A 22,187-nucleotide genomic window follows, 5' to 3' on the forward strand; every position below is an offset into this window, starting at 1 on the left:
GTATTCTATGGCATAATCATGATTAAAACAAGTGCATCAGAAGTTCAAAAAGGAGGTGGTTTTCCCTAGTAAAGGTCATGATTAAAAAAGAAAAAAAAAAAAAGAAAAAAAAAAGCAGGTCAATTATCTCCAGAATACGCTATTGTAAATTCTTCTGTATACATAAATAGTTGAGGCTGTGGTTCAAATGGACATGTGCTCTTCTGGAGCAGCGAGGCTCACACCACTGAGTGCACTTCCTGGTCTCATCAAGGCTAATTTCACAGAAACGCCGAAGAGCTGGCTGGAAGGGAACTCCAGAGGTCTCCAGTCCAGCTTTCCACTTCAGGCAGGACTATCACCAGCAGGTGAACTTCAAGACGAACGTGCACACAGCCACAAGGACAAAGGAATGAAGAGCTAGAAGGTGCCAAAATCATTATTACAAGGAAAGTTTTTGAACATAAATTACCTCCAGGATTGTTGGAAAAAATAAAAGGTGAGATAAGGCTCTTTAGAAACGATGCTGACATTTGCAGCCACTCTATGAAAACAAAATTATTATTGCCAGTGCCACTCATCACAGACACTAATATTATTGGTAACACCTTGGATTTGACATGACCTCTAACTGAAATGTGACTTAGCATGTGAAATTTCCTTTGGAAGCTACCCCTCTTGCTAACTGCAATCAAAACAGCCAGCACAAGAAGAGCAACAGCAAACTCAACAGCAGAATCACAGAATTGTAAGGGTTGGAAGGGACCCTAAAAGATCATAAGGTCCAACCCCCCTGCCAAAGCAGGTTCCTTAGAGCAGGCTGCCCAGGTAGGCATCCAGACAGGCCTTGAATATTTCCTGAGAAGGAGACCCCACAACCTCCCTGGGCAGCCTGTTCCAGTGCTCCATCACCCTCACCATGAAGAAGTTCTTTCACATGTTGGTGCGGAACTTCCTGTGATCCATTTTGTGGCCATTGCCCCTTGTCCTGTCCCCACAAACCACTGAAAGCAGGTTGGCCACGTCCCTCTGTCTCCCACACTTAAGATATTTGTAAACATCTATAATATCCCTTCTCAGTCTTCTTTTCTCCAGGCTGAACAGACCCAGGTCTCTCAGCCTTTCCTCATGTGGAAGATGCTCTAGGCCCCGTACCATCTTTGTGGCCCTCCACTGGACTCTTTCCAGGGGGAAAAGGGAGTTAAATATTATTAAGACACTAAATTTCCCACTGTAAACCAAAACACAAAAGTTCTTGGTGAGCCTTTAAAACAGAAAACAAAACCTCCTTTAATATATCCAGTATCTGAGAGGCAAATAAAATAAAACGCATCTCGAGTCTTCAGCAATCTTCCTTCCTTAGCGGAGCTTTATAAGAGTGCAGTTTCAAACATATTCCATCATAACAGTCTTCCCGATACCCTCAGGAACTCACCATAATATAGGGTAACTGCCCTAGACTACAGTACTTTATAACTGCTCTAGACCTCGTAAGTTTACCATTTTTCAGGATTTTGGAAAGATGGAAATTTACCATAGAAATTGCACCTTGCCTCTGCACAGCAATTTTCTCTTCCACACCTCACCCTCAGAAGAATGCCAATGATACCAGCAGTAGCACTTGTGTGCAGCTGTGACTGTGACTTGCATTGAGAACTTTTTTTCTTTTGTGTCCTGTGGATCATTTTCTGGTGTTGAGCTAGCACAAAAACGAGCACATCCAACTTATGAAATGAGTTGTACCACTATAGATCAACACTACTTTCGGAAAAGAGATAAAACACATTAAGTATATGAGGTCTGACCAGCATTCAGAAGTCTGATTTGACTGATAATGGAGTATCATTAAACCAAGGAAAAAGAAAAGAAAACAGACGCCTCACAATCACTCTGGAAATGAGACCCTTTTTTGCATAAACCCCTCTAGCACTAAAAAACAGGTGATACAGGCTGGGGTCTCTTCTAATGTTGTCCCTGTGTGCAGAAGAATACCAGACACACACTACAGTCACTCTTTCCTCTACTGGAAGGTGATTCCTGCAAAGCTTAGAACGCGATAATTCTATAAAGCAATCTTTATTTTCAAATGATGCACTGCATAAAATTTATCTGATTGATGGTCCTATGGATGGATACAGATGCCCATCATCCTCCTCACTTCATTATTCAACAAAACACAATCAGGCTGACTACACATAAAATTATTTAGATCAAGAAAAAAATCTATTTGCAACCCATTATTCATTTCCATAGAAGCTATCAGTGTTTGCTTGGAGAAAACACCAAGAAAAAAAAAATCATTTCATTTCTGCATTCAAACGAGGAAGATAGGTCACATTACAAGGCTGATCCCATACATGGAAGCTGCTGATGCTTTCAATGCTCTTCATCTTCTCAGCCTATATAAAGGACTCTCTCTTTACAATATTGTAAGTGTCTCTCCCAGAAAACAAAACAGTGCAGGAAAAAAGGCAAAGGTCCTCTGGGGTTGCAATGACCCACACGGCTTTTCAAGTAACCATCCTTTGCTGATGTCTGGCCAAGAGATACCAACTAATTCTACAAGCGATACAGGTGTTCTTCAGAAATGAAATGTTTTCTCTTTTGCTCCCAAGATTGTTTCCAAGAAGTCCTGAATTTCACTCTGTAGCCCAGATCTCCCTGCAAATATCCATGGGGGAGACTGTATATGGATTTTTGATAATGGTATTTTGCAGGAGTGCTGTTGCCTTTCTTATTTGGAAGAAAGGAGGCATGTGGTGAGAGAACATTACACTTGTATACTTCTGAGTGAACACTGAATACAATGCCCAATTCAAGCCAAATCTACAGCTGATGTCACCATCAATCTTTGAAAACTTTGTGTTTTACGATCTGTATTTTCTCATGTGTGCAGCAATAGAAGCAGAAATCTCAGCACTCCTCTTATTCTGTCCATAATAGTCCACAAAGTCACCATCTGGCCCAAGGAGATACATTATTATTGTGTGATCCACCTGCAAGAAAGCACATCACTGTTTAGTAAAAAAAGATCCTGCACATCTCTCAAAGTCAGCAGTAACAGTACCCCATTCAGCCTTTCAATTAGCTGTCTGACAAGACTTCTTGCCAGCAAGCTAAAGTAAGATAAAGAAAACCTTAGCATCACTTTGGTCACCTCTTATTGTTCTACATAACAAAATAAATGGAGAAAACTAGTTACATACTCCGGATGCATGAAAGAATACTGTATACAGGAAAATCTTCCCTAAGCTGCAGGCACCCTTCCTTCAGCACAGATAGGACTAGGGAAAACATGAGGAAGGTTCAGTCTAGTGGTCTTTCCCCCTCAGTTTTCCCGGTTTTCTTCTACTTCTCCTCATGCTCCACAACCCCCACAATTCAGGCTTCCTACTGCTCATATCATGTAAATCCAGTATAAATGGAGATGCTTCATTCAAGCAAGTTCGCTGTCTGTGCAAACAAAAGGACCGAGAGCATCACCAGGATACAGGAGTTACACACAGTGGAGCTGATACACAGATAAATACCATGAGCTGGTAGGGGGCTCCCTCTACTGTCTCCATGTGATGGTAACTGCAAATATCACAAGGGGTCTGAGCAGAGATAGCGGGAAAGAATTTGAAATAGCTCCCCCCCCCCGCCCCGATTTAAAAGTAACTGTTGTTTGAATGCTTGAGGTATTCCAATTGGATTTATATAAAAAGCAATTCCATTTTAAGTGCCTTAAATACACCACTGAAAATATGGTCTACACCTATGACAGCATCTTTATGAGTAAAGACAATATACTGAAAATAGAGGCCATGAATCTGTGATTGCACCAGTGAATACATAATATATGAGATATACTCACTATATACTCACATGAGTATATCTCACTATATAAGAGATATACTCACGTACTAAGGCCATGTCTGTGTTTGAAATCAAGAAATTCTGTGGGTATTTCCAGCATAAGAAGCTAAAAGGACATGTTAAATTTGATAGCATTTCTGTCATCAAAGTAATGGTTCTTAAAGTTCTATTGACATGTTTAATTGAAATATATTGCTTTAGAGTATCAAATATTCAAGATATAATCAAGTACCAGGACCTTTTAAAAAGGATCTGAATCATAATTCAGATCCTATAGCCCTTCAACTGGAAACTAACAAAAAAAAATACAGGTAGCCTGCTCAGAGCATCTGAACTCCCTGGCCTTTGGAAGATTAAGTACAGTCAGGAGGGCATGCTGTTCATGTGCGAAAGATCACTGTTTTTCCAAGCTGTGCATGAAGTCTGCCCCATTACCACTGTATGGATGCACATGAGGTCATCATCTGATTTTAAATGCAATCTTCTAAACAACTGAATAAAGAATAAAATTAGATACTCTGGCATTAAAACTTAGAAAATTGAAATTATTACATAGGAACTAGTAATATTCAAATAATACTTGAACAATGCAAATAGACAACTAGAAAACATACTTCTTAAATATTCATCTCAATATTCTTCTCAAGTCAAAACAAGCAGAGAATAATTGGCTGCACTGGACCTCTTCCCCACCTCCCAGCAGCATGCAGAGGACACAGCACTCGCTCCTACATCAGTCTTAGTCACTGACTGGCAAGACCAGTCCTTGCAAGACAGAATGTAGAAAAAAATCCATCTTTAATGAAAGGAATTAGAGTAATAATTACCTGGATAAGTCACAGGTAGACACAAAAACAGACTCAAGTTCTCCCTCCCAGATTTGCTATTACTGTTATCCTCTTTCCAGTTTGTTTCAGAGAGACCTGCATCCTCTGGCCTTCCTGCACTGAATACAGAGAGCTCACTGCCTATCAAAAGCAGAAGCCTGTGACAAAACCTGTAGAGACACGCGCATACCATTCCTCTGTGGCACCACACCCGACTCAAGCTCTTAGGCTGCTCTCCTGCTCCCGATTCATGAGCCTTTCTTCCTCAATGTCCTCTTCTGCTATTCGCACACTCACAAGGCTCCCAGGTACTTAGCACAACCATAGCACAGCATAGCTCTGTTCCCTCTGGACCATGAAAACTTCCTCATAATTTGTTATATCTCTAGTCACATTCTCCTCTTTTGTTTCACCCTCCAGCTTCCCTTGAAGCTGCTCTCATCTAACAATTATTTTCTTTGGTGAGATTCCTGTACTTCCCCACTATGATCATGCTGAAGACCAGGTGTGGTTTGTGAGAATTTATGTGTGGTTTAATTCATAAACAGCAGCCCTCCTTCAGCTTTTGTGGCTTCTTTCCAACTTTTCACAGATTCTATTTACTCATTTAATGTCAGATTCTACAGATTCTTTCCCTCTTCTGAGTCCACATCCTTTGCCAATCCTTCTCCTATAACACATTCCTGTATCCCCATCAACCATGTTTTATAAGTCTGTTTTAGGCAGTATCTTCAGACAGACAGTAGATTGATTAAAATTGGTGTTAAATTTCCCCACTGAGCTCCTCCTTCCATACAAATACAGTATCTTAAGACACACACTTCTGCAGCTTCTGAGCTGCCCATAAGTGAAAGCCAGTCCTTAATGTCCCACTTCACACCCTTTTTAGTAACCCAGATCAGTGCCTATTACCACTGTGACTCTCTTTACTGAGATCATGTGTTGCTTTTACTTTTTCTTTCTATGTATCACTTTTTCTGTTCCACCAGTTTTTTTGTCCACATGCATAATTTATTTGCTGCAGTCAGGTAGTTTTAAACCAGAGTAAGAATAGAATTACTGGATCAGACCCAAAACAATCTGCCTTAGCATTCTACCTCAAATAGTGGCAAAAAATGGTTGTTTTAAAGAAGAGTATAAAACCAGCACTGGCCCCAGAAAATGCTATTTCCCCACATTATCTGCCAGTTTCCAAACATTTTTAGCTCACAAGCCTCCTCAGCGAAGCATAAATTACATCCATTTCATTTTTTTTTTTCAAAGAATAATCAAGTCTCCTTGTGGGCTCATGTAAACTTCTACCAGTTGCATCTGCGGCAAGGGATTACACTTCTCACCAGCTCATTTCAACGAAAAACATCACCTTTCCTTTAGAATCTGTTTTTTGTTTTCTCTGATGCCCTTCAGTTCTTGTAAAGAAGAAAACATGATCATGTAATGTGTATCCTCACCTGTCACATCACTTGAACCTACTTCACTCTTCCAGTCTGCTCGGGATGTGGCAAGCGCGGAAGGCCTTGGCAGTAGCTCAGAGCCCCTATAACCAGTCCCATTCACTTCCAAAAAGTAAGATTTTGACTACCCAGTTTAGTCTTACATAAACCTCAGTTTCCCTTTTCCCACTATCACTCTATGTAATTTACTCCCACTTACTTTAGCATTAACATGCTTTCTCTTCCAGGTCATTTGACACAGGAGGAAGATTACCACATTATTTGCAGGCAGACTTTGCATCATCCAAGTGTCATGCCAGGAAAACCCTGCTTCTTGGTCTCAGTTTGGCAGGGAGTAAGTTGTTACTCACTTTCCTCTCATTTCTTCCTCTTCCTATTGCCGTAATTCCCCAGTTCCATTTTCACTTTGGAGCACACGGGAAAACAGCCAGACAAAAATGTTACATGATGAAAAAAAGGTTCAATTCATCACAAGGCTTGGTAGCTTGTATGGTATTCTGCATGAAGAAACTGGACCGTCTGCTTTTAGAGCTGTATTTCAGTGAGGTTCTAAGTTTGTAAAGAGGGAGCCTCAATTCTGACTGAGACCTCTAAAACTCAACACATAGGTGCAACAGGCCTCTGTCACAGAGGGCTTCAGCAAGATTACAACAGCTGTCTTTTGTTTAAAATCTTTATCCTGTTCTTAACCAAAGTCGTTCATTAGGTAAACACCCTATATTTACTCACTATGTAATCGTTGTCTTCATCTTTGGGACCTTCACTGTAATACACACGGTAAGCTTTGGCCACTTGGTCAATCTGTGCTTTGCTACCAGTCAATCCAATCAGCTTCGAAGAAAATTCTACAGAGAAAGAAGCTGTTTAGAAACTTCAGTGAAAAGAATCCTATCAGGATCCTCCTTTTCAGTACTCTTTATTACATGTTATAAGACATCAATGTAGGAAAAAAAATGGTACCTCTAACATATCTGGCAATGGCTTCTTCATTGTCCCTCTCAGGATCAATGGTGATGAAGAGTGGGGTCAGATTAGGCAAAGATGGAATTCTATCTGTAATCAGAAACATTAACAATTACAATTTTTCTTAGCAAGCTGAAAGTCGTTTCCTTTTCTCCCTTCAAACAAGGTCACAGGCAAGTTACCATAACATCCACCCAAGTCCACCCTAAGTGGCAAAGTAAAAAGGCCATTTTGTGTACCTTAATTTATATAATACAAACTCTGAAAGAAACAAATGCCATGAAAACCAACACTCTCTGCTTGTGCTGGGTGCAGCTACACTTCCAGCTCTCCTAGCTGGATTGTGTGCCCTGCTTAGGACAAATGACAAATTGGCTCTGATGCAGGAAATGCCAGTGCAAAGTAGAGAGATGAAGGCTCAATGGTTGAAAGCACACCTGTGATGATGGAACGAGAGGCCAGATGAAGACACGATTCAGGATCTTTCCCTCACGTTCCACTCATACCTTCTTCTATATTTTCTACATTTTAGTCAACCCTGCCACCTGCTTGGTTCCTACTATCCCCTACTATCCCTGTTGTGCAACTCTTCAGAGAGCGTAGGCTGAAAAAACATCTCTTCCACATACCCTTCCCCCAACCTCTGTTTCACAGTGCAGTCATTTTCAGAAAAGACTCTCAGAAAGATTTGTTATCAGAATTAATAAAATAGAGGAAAAAAGTGCCTAATATACCCTACAACCTCTTGGCAAAAATGCAGTCTACAATGGCACTGTAACCTCCTCCACTGTAGCCTGCCACTGTCATATTTTATTAAATAGAAATTCTCTGTTCCAGAAAGGTCAGTGCTGTCATGTCCTAAACATCAGATCCTAGTGGCTGGAAGATTGATTTATATATCATTGAGCAATTAATTCAACTACTGAATATTAATTAGCATTTTGTAAAGCAGATCATCACTTATTACCACATGCAACATTTTACCACAATAAACCTTAGCCTCCTATAAAAAAGATGGCTCTGTGAACTGAATTCCCATACCAATTTCATCTACCACTTCAATCATTTTCTCAAGTTCATCAGGGCAGATGTCAGGGCAGTGTGTGAAGCCAAAGTAGATCAGCACCCACTGGCCGAGGTAGTCCTTGTTGGTCTTGGGCTGTCCCTCATGGTTTACAAGTGAGAAGGGCCCTCCCAGCAGCGGTTTCCCAATGCCTCGGTTTCGTTCTTTCTCCAGCTCTACAGGAAACAACAAGAGATCATGAACTTCCATGCCACAATCCCTGTCCCCACCCACAGGAGAGTCTGTGACGCCATCAGGAGTTGGGTGAGAAGTCTGTGTACAAGTCCAACACAGACAAGACTTCCAAGCAGTGTGTCTGATTTTAGACAATGTGTACCAAATTTAGCCAGAGATAACTTCATTTGAAATGTAATAATCTCTAATCTCATAAAATCATCATCTGATTGTCATATTATCATCAAAGGTACATGAGATAGACAGGTACGTGGCCCGAGTTGGTATGAAATCGAAAAACTGTCATCCTTCACAAAGTGAATATATCCTAAAAGTTGTACTATCTCTGAGTTTCAATGAACATGAAAAAAAAAGCGAAAATAAAAACATAAGCAGTTACTGCAGAATAGTGAAACACACGCAGAAGTCATGGACTTAAAAACCAAGGTGTCCAAGAAACCCCACCCCCCCATCTGTGCCTATGACAAAAGACAAGTTTCTCCTCTCCCCTTTGTGGTTTTATGTATAATGTATCTACTCTCAGTAGCGTGTAAGTAAATGTAAATAGTAATAGCAAAAGCACATATAAGAGTTTTTAAATACTTAGTCTTTAATTTTTCTATTTTTCTATTTTAAAATATTTCAATTTTTTCTCATTTTGGCTGAGAGGCTGGTGCCATGCCCAAGGTTTTGGGTTCTATGACCACAGAAGTGCTTTTGAGGGATCAGGCATGCTGATGCTGGATGGGGCACAGCTGTCCAGAAAGGGCAAGAGAGTTCTGGGCAGTAAGCTGGCTGGGCTTATCAGGAGGGCTTTAAACTAGATGTGGTGGGAGAAAAGTATGCAGCTCTGAGCGAAGAAAGCATACGTGAGAACACTATCACTCTAAGTAACGGCAGGGAAATACTTGTGAACTGTCCCAATGCAATCAGGGAGGGCTCTAGAAACGCAATACCACTGATTGCCCAGCTGAAATGCCTCTACACCAACGCACGCGGCATGGGAAACAAGCGAGAGGGATTGGAAACCATGGTGCAATTAGACAAATATGACCTGATTGCTATCACCAAAACATGGTGGGATGGATCACATAATTGGAACATTTGAATAGAGGGCTACAAACTCTTCAGAAGGGATAGATAGGGAAGGAAGGGAGGGGGTATTGCCCTCTACACTAGGGAAGGAATTGATTGGGAAGAGTTGCCTTTGAGAAACAGCCACGGACAGGTTGAGAGCTTATGGGTGAGAGTTAAGGACCACACCAATAAAGGACAGCTTGTGGTTGGGGTCTACCACAGGCCGCCTGATCAACCGGAGCCTGTGGATGAGGCATTCTTGCTTCAACTACAAGAAGCATCGCACTCGCACGCTCTCATCCTGATGGGGGACTTCAACCACCTGGATGTCTGCTGGGAAAACTACACAGCAGGCTGTGAGCAATCCAGAAGATTCCTGGAGTGCATTGAGGATAACTTCCAGGTCCAGGTACTAGACAAACCAACCAGAGGAGAAGCGTTACTTTACCTGGTGCTCACCAACATGGAAGAGCTCATTAAAGAGGTCAAGATTGGAGGCAGTCTGGGCCACAGTGACCATGCCCTGGTTGAGTTTGCGATCTCGAGGAATACAGGCCTGGCAAAGAGCAAAGTCAGGGCCCTGAACTTCCGAAGAGCAAACTTCAAGCTATTTAAAGACCTAGTAGCTGAGATCCCCTGGAACACTGTCCTTAGGGACAAAGGAGCTGAGCAGAGCTGGAGACTCTTTAAGGATGTTTTCCTTAGAGCACAAGAATTCTCCATCCCCCTGCATAAAAAAGCAGGCATGGAGGGCAGACAACCAGGATGGCTGAGCAAGGACCTGCTGGTCAAACTGAGGTGCAAGAAGGAAACGCACAGGCAGTGGAAGCAGGGACATGTGGCCTGGGAAGAGTACAGGGATGCGGTCCGGATGTGCAGGGATGGGATCAGGAAAGCCAAGGCACAGATGGAACAGAGCTTGGCAAGGGATGCAGAGAATAACAGGAAGGGATTCTATAGGTACATTGCTCAGAAAAGAAAGGCCAAGGAGAGTGTACCCCCTCTGATAGATGAGAAGAATGAACTGGTAATGACAGACATGGAGAAGGCTGAGGTACTCAACAACTTCTTTGCCTCAGTCTTCACTGTCAGTCAGGCTTCCCATGTCGTTCATTTTCCTGAACCCGTAGATGGAGGCTGGGGGAGCAGAGTCCCACCCACTGTAAGTGAAGAGCAGGTTGGAGACCACCTATTTGAAAAGTCCTGGCAGTCAGATGAAGTCCCTGGTGACTGGAAAAAGAGAAACATCACTCTCTTTTTTTAAAAAGGGCAGAAAGGAGGACGTGAGGAACTACTGACCAGTGAACCTCAACTTTGCCTGGCAAGATCATGGAAAAAATTCTCCTGGAAGCAGTGTTGAGGCATATGTAAGACAAAGAGGTGGTCTGAGACAGCCAGCATGGCTTCACCAAGGGTAAATGTGCCTGACCAATCTGGTGGCTTTCTACAATGGAGTGACTGCATCAGTTGACAAAGGATGACCGATCAATGTGATCTACCTGGATTTCTGCAAGGCCTTTCACATGGTCCCACATGACATCCTGGTCTCCAGATTGAAGAGATGGATTTTGTGGGTGGACCATTCAGTTAATAAGGAGTTGGCTTAAAGGTCGCACCCAGACAGTGGTGGTCAATGTTTCTATGTCCAGGTGGAGGCCAGTGAGGAGTGGTGCCCCTTAGGGGTCTGTCCTGGGACCGGTACTATTTAATATCTTCATCAATGACATAGACAGTGGGATCGAGTGCACTCAGCAAATTTGGAGATGACACCAAGCTGAGTGGTGCAGCTGATACAACAGAAGGAAGGGGTGCCATCCAAAGGGACCTGGACAGGCCAGAGAAGTGAGGCCACATGAAACTAATGAGGTTCAACAAGTCCAAGTTCAAGGAGCTGCACGTGGGTCAGGGCAATCCCAGGCATGAGCACAGTGTGGAAGAACTCACTGAGAGCGGCCCTGCAGAGAAGGACTTGGGGATTCTGATGGATGAAAGGCTTGACACGAGCTGGCAGTGCACGCTTGCAGCCCAGAAGGCCAACTGCATCTCGGGCTGCATCAACAGAGAGGTGGGCAGCAGGGGAGGGAGGTGATTGTCTCCCTCTGCGCTGCCCTGGTGAGGCCCCATCTGGAGTCCTGCGTCCAGGCCTGGGGCCTCCAGCACAAGAAGGATGTGGGGCTGTTAGTGGGTCCAGAGTAGGGTGACAAAGATGATCAAGGGGCTGGAGCACTTCTATGAAGAAAGGCTGAGAGAGCTGGGGCTGTTCAGCCTAAAGAAGAGAAGGCTCCAGGGTAACCTCGTCACAACTTTCCAGTACTTGAAGGGAGCTTATAAAAAAGATGGAGTGACTCTTTGCTCAACCAGATATTGACATGATGAGGGGAAATGGTTTTAAACTAAAAGAGGGGAGATTTAGATCAAAGGTTAGGAGAAAATTCTTCGCTCAGAGGGTGGTGAGGCACTGGAACAGGTTGCCCAGAGAGGTTGTGGATGCCCCATCCCTGGAGGTGTTCAAGACGACACTGGATGAGGCCCTGAGCAACCTCATGGAGTCCCTGCCCATGGCAGGGGGGTTGGAACTAGGTGATCTTTGAGGTCCCTTCCAACACAAACTGTCCTATGAGCCTATGGTATAAAAGTACTTCAGATTTAACTACAGCTGGATACTGCAATGAGTAAAATCAGTTGAATGCTTTTTTGCCCTAACAAGAAGCAATTTGGAAAAAGGCAAGAAACAGCAGGACACAACCGCCCACCCTGTGGGGACATCACCGGGCTGTGCAAACACTCACTCTCCTCCTTCGTTTTCTTCATCTTTTTCATAGCCACCAGCAGCCCTCCGCACACGATGAAGGTGGCCACCAGCGACCGCCAGGACACCAGCTACTGGAGAAAAAGCTTTTTAGCGCCTTGGCCCGGAGGCCCGGCGGGGGGAGCGCGGGGCAGAGGCCGGGAGAAGCGGGGCCGCGGGGGCCCTTCCGGGGGATCCTGCCCGCGCCCCCCGCCCGCCGGCCGCGGCGCCCCCACTCACCCTCCTCTGCGGGGCCGCCCGCTGGCCGCTCCCCGGCGGCAGGCGGGACAGGGAGCGGCTGCCGGACACAGACACGGGCACGGGTACGGGCACGGGCAGAGCCCCGCGGGCCGGCAGCCGCACCGCCCGGCCGCTCCCCCAGGCCAGGGCCGCGAAAGGGGCGCCAGCCGGGAGGCGCCAGTGCCGCGAGAGCCGCCAGCAGCACAGCGCCACCGCCATGCTGCCGCCCGCCACGTCCCTCCCCTTCCCGTTCCCCTTCCGGCCCCGGCGGTCGCGATGGAGGCGGCGCCGCGCGTCTCCTTCGGGGTGGTGGCGGACATCCAGTACGCAGACGAGGAGGACGGCTGCGACTTCTGGGGGCGCCGGCGGCGGTACTACCGGCACAGCCTCCGCCTGCTGCGGGCCGCCGTGGAGGCGTGGGCAGCCGAGCAGCCGCCGCTCGCCTTCGTGCTGCAGCTGGGCGACTGCATCGACGGCGTCAACGCGCGGCGCGGCGCGGCCGAGGGGGCTCTGGAGCGGGTGCTGGCGGCGCTCCGGCGGCTGCCGGTGCCGGTGCACCACGCCTGGGGCAACCACGAGCTGTACAACTTCTGCCGGAACCGCCTGGCAAGCAGCGGCCTCAACAGCCGCCCCGCCGCCGCCCCCGCCGCCGGGCCGCCCGCCGGGCCGCCCGGGGACTGCCATGCCTACCACTTCAGCCCGGCCCCGCGCCTCCGCTTCGTCCTGCTCGACGGCTACGACCTGAGCGTGCTGGGCAGGGACCCGGCCAGCCCCCGCCACCGGGAGTCCTTGCGGCGGCTGAGGGAGAAGAACCCCAACGAGAACCTCAACAGCCCGGCAGGCAGGTCCCGCCGGGCGCCTCACACCGGGGCGGTGCTCGGGGGGCCGGCGCCTGTCCCCGGGCTCCGGCCGGGAGTGAGCCGGGCGGAGCTCTGGGCGTATGCAGGCGCTTCCCCCCTACCTGTCGTGCTGCTCTGAGGCTTTTTAGATGGGTTCGTGTCGCGTCGCGTGTCCTGCGGCACCAGCACGGAAGGCACCTACCTGCTAGCGCGGGTGCTGCGGCCGTGTCGAGCGGAGGCCACCCCAGCCGCGACAGCATGCAGGGACACAAGTGGAAACGCTGTGCGTGCGATATGGCCGACCCCCACCCCAACAGTAACTGTTTTCTCTCCTCTGTCCGAGGAGGCTGCGGTTCTGATCCGAGATGTACAAAAAGGAAGCTCTAAGAATAAACCATTTCTCATAAGTAGATTTACAGAAGTAAAAGTACATAAGGAAGTTACAGCAGGTGTATGCACGTATGCCTAACGTTCTTCTTCATTGCAGGGCTCAAAGAACCTCAGTTTGTAGAGTTTAATGGAGGATTTAGCCAAACCCAGCTGGACTGGTTCGATGAAGTTCTCAAGTTCTCTGATGAAAACCAAGAAAAAGTTGTAGTTATGGGTATGTGGATACGGGGGATATAATTAAAAAATAAAAGTTGTAAGTTAACTGAGGAAAACATATGGTGCCATAGGTACGTATGTAACCTGTGAACTTGGAGAATAGCTATCCTGTCTCAGACTCAGGTGAGCTTGCTGGGTACAGGTAGAAGTCTGAACTTCCCACCAATGAAAGCAGCTTGTCTGGAGGCAGAGTTTGGTATGTTAAACATACTCATTTAGACTGAGTGACAAACCGGAAGTGATCTTGCAGTATCACTTAGTATTGCTGAGAGGAGACTTAATATTCTGATATACATAAAGAAGAAAATGAAAAATATTTGAAAGAAATGAAATACTAGAGCTCTACAGATGCTCCGATTTTCCCTGGGCTGTAAACCAAAGTGACTCTGTTGCGTTTATAGAGAATCCCAAAAGATGGAGGGGTCTGCACTGACCATTGTTATGTGCTTTAAGTAACTCTTCTTCTTTCCCTCTCATCTGCAGGTCATCTGCCCATTCATCCAGATGCTTCAGACAAAGTTTGTTTAGCGTGGAATTACGAAGATGCGCTTTCTGTCATACACTCTCATCAATGCGTCGTCTGCTTTCTTGCAGGACACCTGCATGATGGTGGCTATTGTTTAGACTCACATGGTGTTCATCATCTGACTTTGGAGGGGATTATTGAAACTCCACCAGAAAGCAACGCCTTTGGAACTATTTATGTCTATGATGATAAAATGGTATTAAAGGGAAGGGGCAGAATTTCAGACAGAGTTATGTATTTCTAAAAACGGTAAGCATACATATACAAATTGTTCTTCAGGAAGTAGTCAGACTAAAAAGTATGGGATCCAGCATATTCTTTGCTTGTAGAAAGATCTACACAGCTGATCCTTACAGCTTTAACTTATGTTTTTCTCTCAGATACAGAATTCTAAAAATTATACTTGTGTAAGAAACCAGACTTAGTTTCTTCTTGGAGAATAGAGAAGGCCAGTAACTGTGTCTGAAATAAATATACTTGAATGCAGAATGTTGACTTGAACCACCCAATCTTGAACAGATTGTTACATACTGTGGAAAAAAAATCACTAGTTGTTCGGTGTTTTGGTGTTTTTTTTTTTCTGATTTCTATATATTATATATGTCAGATTTAAAGCATGCAAAATTGTACCTGCGTAGAAGCGTTTACATTTTTGTATGTCTTGAGTCTAGTAGAAAAGTCCACCCTGTGGACTTAACATTGCTTCAAAAAGCTCAAGTAATTTTTAAAAAAGAAAAGCCCAAGAAAAATGGACACCATCTATGCTATGTCAGAACACAGCACAGGGAGGCCCAAGCTTAAAAATAAAAATAATATAAATTAAAGCAGGAAGACTATGGCATCATGTAATGCTGCAGATACACCAGCTGGGATCTACGTGTGCCCAGCCATGTAAGCCTGCAGCAGTATCGACCTAACAAGCCCTGACTTGGGATGACTTAAAGCATGGTGCTGTGCTGCATCTGAACCCATGCTGGCTCACACCCTGCCAGCTTGAGTGTCCAGCACACTCACCTGTGCTTTCTTCTCCAGGATTAGTGATGATGGAGCATGGTTACTGTCTCTGAGTTGCTGCATGGGTTCTGATTTCCAGGACCAGAAATTCTGCGAGTTGTGACAGTGACTATGTCTGCTGGTGGCAGTCAAGCATGCATCTCACAGAAAATAAAGAAGTTTTCACTGGATTTTCTTTAGAAAAATAGAATTTACTACTCTGTCAAAACAGTAATCACAAAGATAATAAAAACATTGATTTAGATATATTGATTTTACACATAAGATTTTAGTGTAGGAACAGAAATACAGACTGCTTAATCTTTCAGAGAATCTCAGTGGACTATCCAGGTGGATACCTTGGAAGTTTTACAGCTATAAAAAGTCATTTATTGAAACAAAGTGATTGGTATACTTTTCCCTTATGTTACTGAACAGTAGCTTTCCCAAGGTACAACATGGGAGGAGAGTGTGGACCAGGGATGCCAGAATATTTTGAATAATTAACATTGGAACACACATCAGGTCAACAGTGCTTTGAAAACATGTGAAGAAGCAGGCTGAACAATAATTTCCATAGAAAAATTCTCCACTCGGATTTGACAATGTTCTTCAATTTATTCCTGGTGCCTATTGACGAACACGAAGCTACACTGTTGGAAGCAACAAGGCATTCCTGGGTCCTATCAAACTGATACTAACCTTTCATTAAGAACCAAAAAGCAGAGGCACTAAGGTCAGAATATTTATGTACATTTTCCCACCTAATTAAATCACAGTTTTACAGTGTGCTGGCCAAGATTCTCGCATCTCTTTGTTCACATAAATGTACAGCCATGAAACAAAGGGGAAGAGAGCGACCAAGACTGCAGCAGTCAGATGAATTCCACCCAATGGATTCCTACAATGAAGCAAATGCAACAGCGCTATTTAAAATCTGACTGCCACCACTCATGTTGCTGTGGTTGGCTAAAGACAGCAGAGAGCCTTTGGCTGCTGTAATGTAACTTCTGTAGTTGCATCAGCAGAGTCCCACAGAGCCCTTCACTGGAGATGTACCATGTGCCAGCAGAAAGGTTTTCTGCCACTTTCTCAGGCTATATAAACCAGGTGAAAAAAAGCACTCTGCCCAGAGCACAGTGTATATTTTGCCAGTACAAAGCACTGTTTGGAAGATTGAGATTTTTCATGCTCCCAGATAACAGGAATTACTTTAGTAAAACTGCTGTAGCATAGTTCTCCGAAGAGGCCAGAGGGGAAAGCTCTGCCTGCATCCCTGCCTGCACTGGGAGGATGCAGCAGACCACGGTACACAAACCCTCACTGGAAAGTTCTGTAAATTGGGAGCAGAAATGGTTTTGCAGCTTTCATTAGCAGTTTCATTAGCTCATGTTCACTAGCCTGTTCCACAGAAAGAGCATGCTGTCCTTTTACAAAAACGGAATGTGCCTCCTGCTCACTATGGTAGAAGCAGCAGGAAAAAATGTTTTGTTAAGCTTTCTTTCCCACCCCCCCCACCCCATCCCCCTTCAGACTTCTACCTGTGCAGGATCCTACAGGCACCAACTACTACTGTGCTCAGGATTAAGGTTTAGACAGTAATATGAAATAGAAAAACAAGCAGCCAAAATCACCTACATGTTTTCAAGAAGCTGGTCACTAAATATGAACATTCAAGTGGATTAAGAAAAACTTACTTTACTGAACTGCGACAAAGACTCATCCATATTGTAATAATCACCAGACCAAATAACTCTCTAAAAAACAACAACAAAAAAATGAGATCAGAAAATAATGCAAACATCTGCTTGCTTGTGAAAAATACAACTTTCCTCCAAAAAAAATAGATGAAGTACAGGCTATCTCCCTTTGGAGAAGTTCAATATATTTTACAAGGATTATAATTACACTAAGTAACTTTGTCTCCCAGCTCAAATCTACAAACACACATGATCCAGCTATACAGCTGCAGAAATTCCTGCTTCCACTTTTGTTCCACTGCTAAACTTACATTCTGTGGCACATTTCCCTCAATACAGAGCGAAGCAACATCCCAATATTCATCTGTAAACAGAAGCACTACCTGCCACTGCTTCCCCTCTATACTGAGCAAGCACCCAGCAAACAACCAAATGATTATCCAGGTGCAAAATCCTCTCTCCCTCTCAACCCCCAGCAATTCAGAGGACTCAGCAGCCTGTGACAGATAAGCATGGGTATGGTATCACCTCAAAGGTTTTTAACACGAAATCCTGTTTCTACAGCTCCAGTAGCAGAATGCAAAGCTATTTCACAGTACCAGTGCTGTGTCTTTGAAAGCCAGAACTGCCCCCGCAATTAAATCTTGCTACCCCAGTCAGGTAGGATTCAGGCATAATTAGGATTCACCTTTCAGTTCTTTTGTCCAACAAATTGCTGTTTTGTAACTCTGTAACTTTGTAACTCTGTGATCCTTTCTCCTTAGGTTGATTCCCCTGGACTGACACCATCATTGCAACAGCTCAGATGACCTTATCAAAGTGACCCACCAGAAGGAGATGGCCTGGTACACCAAATTCACGCAGGGAAAATTCACTACTTACCTGCCTTCCTCTTCATGCAAAATGTTTCCTTGAGTGTACGCAAACAAAGAACAAGCCAAAGCAATGGTTCCAAAAATACAACCAGCAGAATGAAGGTCACAGAGACTTCTCCAAACCGCGTTTTCTGAGAAAAAAAAATAGGCTGGCAGGAACTGCAGTGTACCATGAAGTGAACTGAAAAACAACCCTATGAACTGAAAAACAACTGAGCTGCTAAAAAACAGATGCCTACAACAAGCACATACATCTCAGGCAGGAAGACAGAATTAATACCAGCATCTTTATGACCAGGGAAACCTTCTAGAAAGTGCCGTTGGACTTGTATGCTAGTGGGCTTGGGTCTTGTTTTCCTAGGAATGCAACCTCTTGGCAGCAGTGCCTCAAAGAAAAGTTTCTTAATCGCCCTAGCAAATGAAGCAGGCTCCAGCATTCAATATGCACAGAAGATGACAAGGCAGATTACAAATGGAAGTTTGCTTAAGCAAAAGGAATGTCCCTTCTCGAGTGCAAACCACATTCCTGGAGGATCCAGGGCTCCAGGGAGTGATTCCCAACCCTTAGCAGCGCCAGTGAGCTACCAGCACAATGCAGGGAGCTCCGTCCTTCAGGTTCCCTGATAAGCCTCTGTCTAACCTTTCACCAGTGATCATGACGAACACTGACATCTCTGCCTGTGGGCTGGGGACTGATGTTTTAAAGACAGAAAAAGAGATGTGAAAAATCTGAATGGACCCACAGATTTTTCCGGTTTACCATGTTCATTCCCAAGAGCTCATGGGAGAGAGATGAGCAAATGATACAGGCAGTGCTCCATCTGATCCCAACAATGTCATCAGCAAACACCACAAAGTAAAAAGTAGCCTTTCCTAGTCACTGACCCCTCCGGGAAAGCGTTAAAGATGATGGGCTGCCAAAATTCAAGAACTTGGTATGACCTAACTTCATAACTGATCCTACAGTAAACTGAACTTACTGCATCTCTGCAGAGGCTGAATCAGAGTCTTCCATGGACATGAATGATAAATATCACTTGTTGAATTTACATAAATGTCAAATTACACAACAGTTGTGCTATTTTATTTCTTAGAAATCATGGTGCAAGTAACAAATTTGTAAGTTTAACTTGCAAATTCTCTTGACCAACCAAATGCCATTATGTTGAGGCTACACCTACCACACAAATAAACCTCCTCCAAAATATTCAACATCACAGATGGGTTTTGGTTTTATGAATGCTGCCGCTTTGTGTGCCTAAGGTACCCAGAATGGTGAGACAGTGTAAGGGCGTGGTTTGTGACAACAACATGTACTCTTGAGGATTTTTCTTTCTGGTATAAGTATGGTTTTAGTTTATCCAGATTAAGTATTCACCCAGCTAAAACAGTCACTTTGGGTATATCAAGAGTAGTCATCTAAAAATTATCTCCACTGGATTAAAACACACAAAAAAATGAATTTTCCGGAATCCTGGACCAAATCTGATCTGACCAATTCTTTCAACACATCATATGGTGTTAGCCCTCAGCGTGCAATGTTGGGAAGTCAGTCATAGCATAGACTGAGTGTCCCCACCACTGCCCTTGCGCTCTTTGGAGCAGCTGTATTACAGCTAATGCTTGATACTAAACAAGACCTTTAGCTCTTTCAAAGCATTGCACTGAGCTTAATTTCTTTTATATGAGATAGATAAGCAAAAACACAGCTTTGGAACAGGGAAACCATGTTGACTAGACTATGTGCTAAGGTCAACATCAGAGACAGGTTCAGAATGTGCTCCCAGACTTGTGCTCCATGTGCTCCACTTATTCCATGACTGCTTAAACCAGGGTGCAGTGATAAGATCATCCCAGAAGCAGGCCTTTATGCAGGGCTCCTGCGTTTGCTCACAGCAAGTTCAACTACAAGTACTAAAGCAATGACCAGCTTTTGTAGAAGCAGGTACCACAGCTTTCTGCCCTCAAAAAAGGTAGCAGGACATGTTTGCATGCAGCCTGATCTTAATCTGTGACTCAATGAAAACAAACTTTCTGGAGGCAAAATTTGAGCAGAGATTCTGTTTTACACACCAATACTATACCTGTTACTGAAGGGCTAAGGCCAACAAGCAGCGTAAGGGCAGCCGGCACCAAGTAGACAACCTGTTAATGAAACACAAGTATACTCTACAGCAAAGTTTATGAAGGTAAGGAAACAGAAGCAGTAACCCATACCAGCACTTCTTTTCCACAGCAGTTTGACAGATGCACAGAACAGCCGTACAACTCTGTCCCTTTGGCATGCCCTGGTACTGCTAGTGCTCTTCTGAGTGCAGCAGCAAGCCAGCGCTTCCTTACTCACCACCCAAAATCCTTGCACAGCACAGCTGTGAGACGGTCAGCTGAGCACCAGCCCTTGTGCCTGGGCTTCAGGCTTACCTGAGCTCTTACTGCCCAACCAGCCCGCTGCACCAGCCCTGAGCTGCAGTGTGGTCCCCAGGGAGAGCCCCTGTAAGAAACATCCCCCTGCACCGTGACCTCTGCCTGTGCTGGGTGGGAGCAGAAGCAGCCTCTGCTGCCACGTCCCAACCCCGCCACTACCAGCTGGGCTCACCTGCACAAGGGATGTACGGGGTGTGCATGGACATGGAGAGGACAGGTATGATCCCCACCCACCCAGCAGCTCCTGACACGTACAGAGAGACCCCCCGGGGCCCTGCAGCTCAAAGCCCTGCTCACACTGATCCAGGGCCACTGGTGGCTGTTCCCGTGCCTGAGAATGACAGGAGTGGGCAGAGAGATGCAAGTTTTCTTTAGGTTTCTTCTGAGACTCAAGGGTCCCTGCTGAGGTCAGTGGTGACAGAAGGTGAGCTAAGGCAAGCACAGGTGATGATGGAGACCTGGTGGTGACAAGGTCAGGAGGCCTAGGGCCCAGGCTGGGAAGAACCAGAGGTTTGGTGCTCTGCACGCCGGGGGCTGAGCCTCAACCCCAAGCAGACAGCCCCGCAGAGCGCAGCACCTGCATTCTGCCCTGCGCCACGCTCCAGCCCGTACTCACCACCCACAGCCCGGCGTCGGGGTCGTTCACCTGCAGCGAGGAAACGCACATTGAGCCTCTGCAACCTCTGCGCGGGCTGGGCCGGGCTCGGCAGGCGGGACAGGGCGGGGAGCAGAGTGTGGGGGCCCCGGCCTGCCTCAGGTCGCACCAGAGCCCGGGCCCACCGCGGCCTAGGGCAGCCCCAGGCCCTCGCCCGCTGCCCTCACCTGCACGGCAGCCGCCAGCCCGAAGAAGGCGGCCATAAGCAGGTTGCAGAGCTGCCACAGCCGCCTCGCCGAGCTGCCGCCCGCCATGGCCGGCGCCAGCCTCCGCCTGCGCAGGGACGGCCGCTGAAGCCGCGCATTCACCGCCCCGGGCCCGCCTGCCGGGCTGGCTGCGGCCGCCCTGAGGGGACGGCCGGAGGAGAGGCGCGGGGGCACGCTCCGCTCGCTAGAGTCAGATGATATACGAAAGGGCAGGGGGCGCAAATGGTTGGGCTTGGAAGGTTTTGACCTTCGTCCTCACCAGGAGGGTCGTGCAGCCTGCCCCAGGTCGCCAGACAGGCTGTTCGATCGCTGGCCTTGGAGATTTCTGAGGCTTGCTCACCTGATCTGGTGTTGGTGATAATCCTGCTTCAAGTGACATGTTGAGCTAGAGATGTTCAGACACTCCTTCACACCATCATGGCCATGTTTCTGCAAAACTCCTATATGGAAGAAAATTAGATCTTTGTCCCATGAAATAAACATGAAAAACCTATGCAGTAAGACTTCTAAGTAGCTATGCAAAAGCATAAGCCCTTCAAGAGGGGCCCTGTGGTCCCTGCCTGAGCTATGCTGTAGCTATGCCCATCTCCGGCTCAGCCACAGCCACGTCTGTGTTTGCCTACAGAGCCTACCGGGAAGAAAGATTCACATATGTTATATTAATCTTGGTGGCAGGTATCTGAAACAGGATTTTTTTTTTTTGTCTGTTGTAGAAATAACTAAGCCTGCTGACAGCTGGCATCACAGAAGAGAAAGACGTCATTCCCAGTGAGCTTCTCACAGGCATCTTGTCTCTCCCAAAAGCCATGAACGGAGACAGCTCTGGGTATCACAGATTGGAAATTTGATGATGTCGAAGAACCACAGGTATAGGAGAGGAATAGCAAGTCAGGGATAAAAGGAGGCTTTTTTTTTATTTTCCCAGCCAGGAGACTGGGAT

The 22,187-nt window shown here is 45.8% G+C and overlaps 3 protein-coding genes across 7 annotated transcripts; 1 reads left to right on the plus strand and 2 right to left on the minus strand.

Annotated features, from left to right (window-relative positions):
• Nucleotides 1-2,039: 2,039 nt before the first annotated feature.
• Nucleotides 2,040-15,471, minus strand: LOC118255583 (protein SCO1 homolog, mitochondrial). The gene is made up of 7 exons (XM_035561902.2): nt 15,409-15,471; nt 12,424-13,221; nt 12,185-12,275; nt 8,123-8,320; nt 7,079-7,171; nt 6,848-6,963; nt 2,040-2,975 (listed from the first exon to the last, which is right to left on the minus strand). The coding sequence occupies exons 1-7, from the start codon at nt 15,469-15,471 to the stop codon at nt 2,847-2,849; spliced, it is 1,488 nt and encodes a 495-aa protein (XP_035417795.2). The 3' UTR covers nt 2,040-2,846.
• On the plus strand, nt 12,700-14,953 carry ADPRM (ADP-ribose/CDP-alcohol diphosphatase, manganese dependent). Its single transcript, XM_035561892.2, has 3 exons — nt 12,700-13,264; nt 13,750-13,866; nt 14,352-14,953. The coding sequence occupies exons 1-3, from the start codon at nt 12,700-12,702 to the stop codon at nt 14,636-14,638; spliced, it is 969 nt and encodes a 322-aa protein (XP_035417785.1). The 3' UTR covers nt 14,639-14,953.
• On the minus strand, nt 13,657-21,362 carry TMEM220 (transmembrane protein 220). Of its 5 annotated transcripts, none has more exons than XM_050714364.1 (8): nt 21,209-21,357; nt 21,003-21,032; nt 20,047-20,107; nt 17,970-18,093; nt 17,085-17,144; nt 15,409-16,288; nt 14,303-14,467; nt 13,657-13,833 (listed from the first exon to the last, which is right to left on the minus strand). In XM_050714364.1, the coding sequence occupies exons 1-6, from the start codon at nt 21,293-21,295 to the stop codon at nt 16,156-16,158; spliced, it is 495 nt and encodes a 164-aa protein (XP_050570321.1). In that variant the 5' UTR covers nt 21,296-21,357; the 3' UTR covers nt 13,657-13,833; nt 14,303-14,467; nt 15,409-16,155. The 5 variants fall into 5 exon arrangements, with proteins under 5 accessions (XP_050570321.1, XP_050570322.1, XP_035417788.1 ...); XM_050714365.1 differs by having other exon boundaries at nt 14,303-14,574; XM_035561895.2 differs by lacking the exon at nt 14,303-14,467 and having other exon boundaries at nt 15,409-15,607; nt 21,209-21,362.
• Nucleotides 21,363-22,187: the final 825 nt, after the last annotated feature.

This window comes from Cygnus atratus, chromosome 18 (assembly GCF_013377495.2).
Source record: "Cygnus atratus isolate AKBS03 ecotype Queensland, Australia chromosome 18, CAtr_DNAZoo_HiC_assembly, whole genome shotgun sequence".
Classification (NCBI taxonomy): Eukaryota; Metazoa; Chordata; class Aves; order Anseriformes; family Anatidae; genus Cygnus; species Cygnus atratus.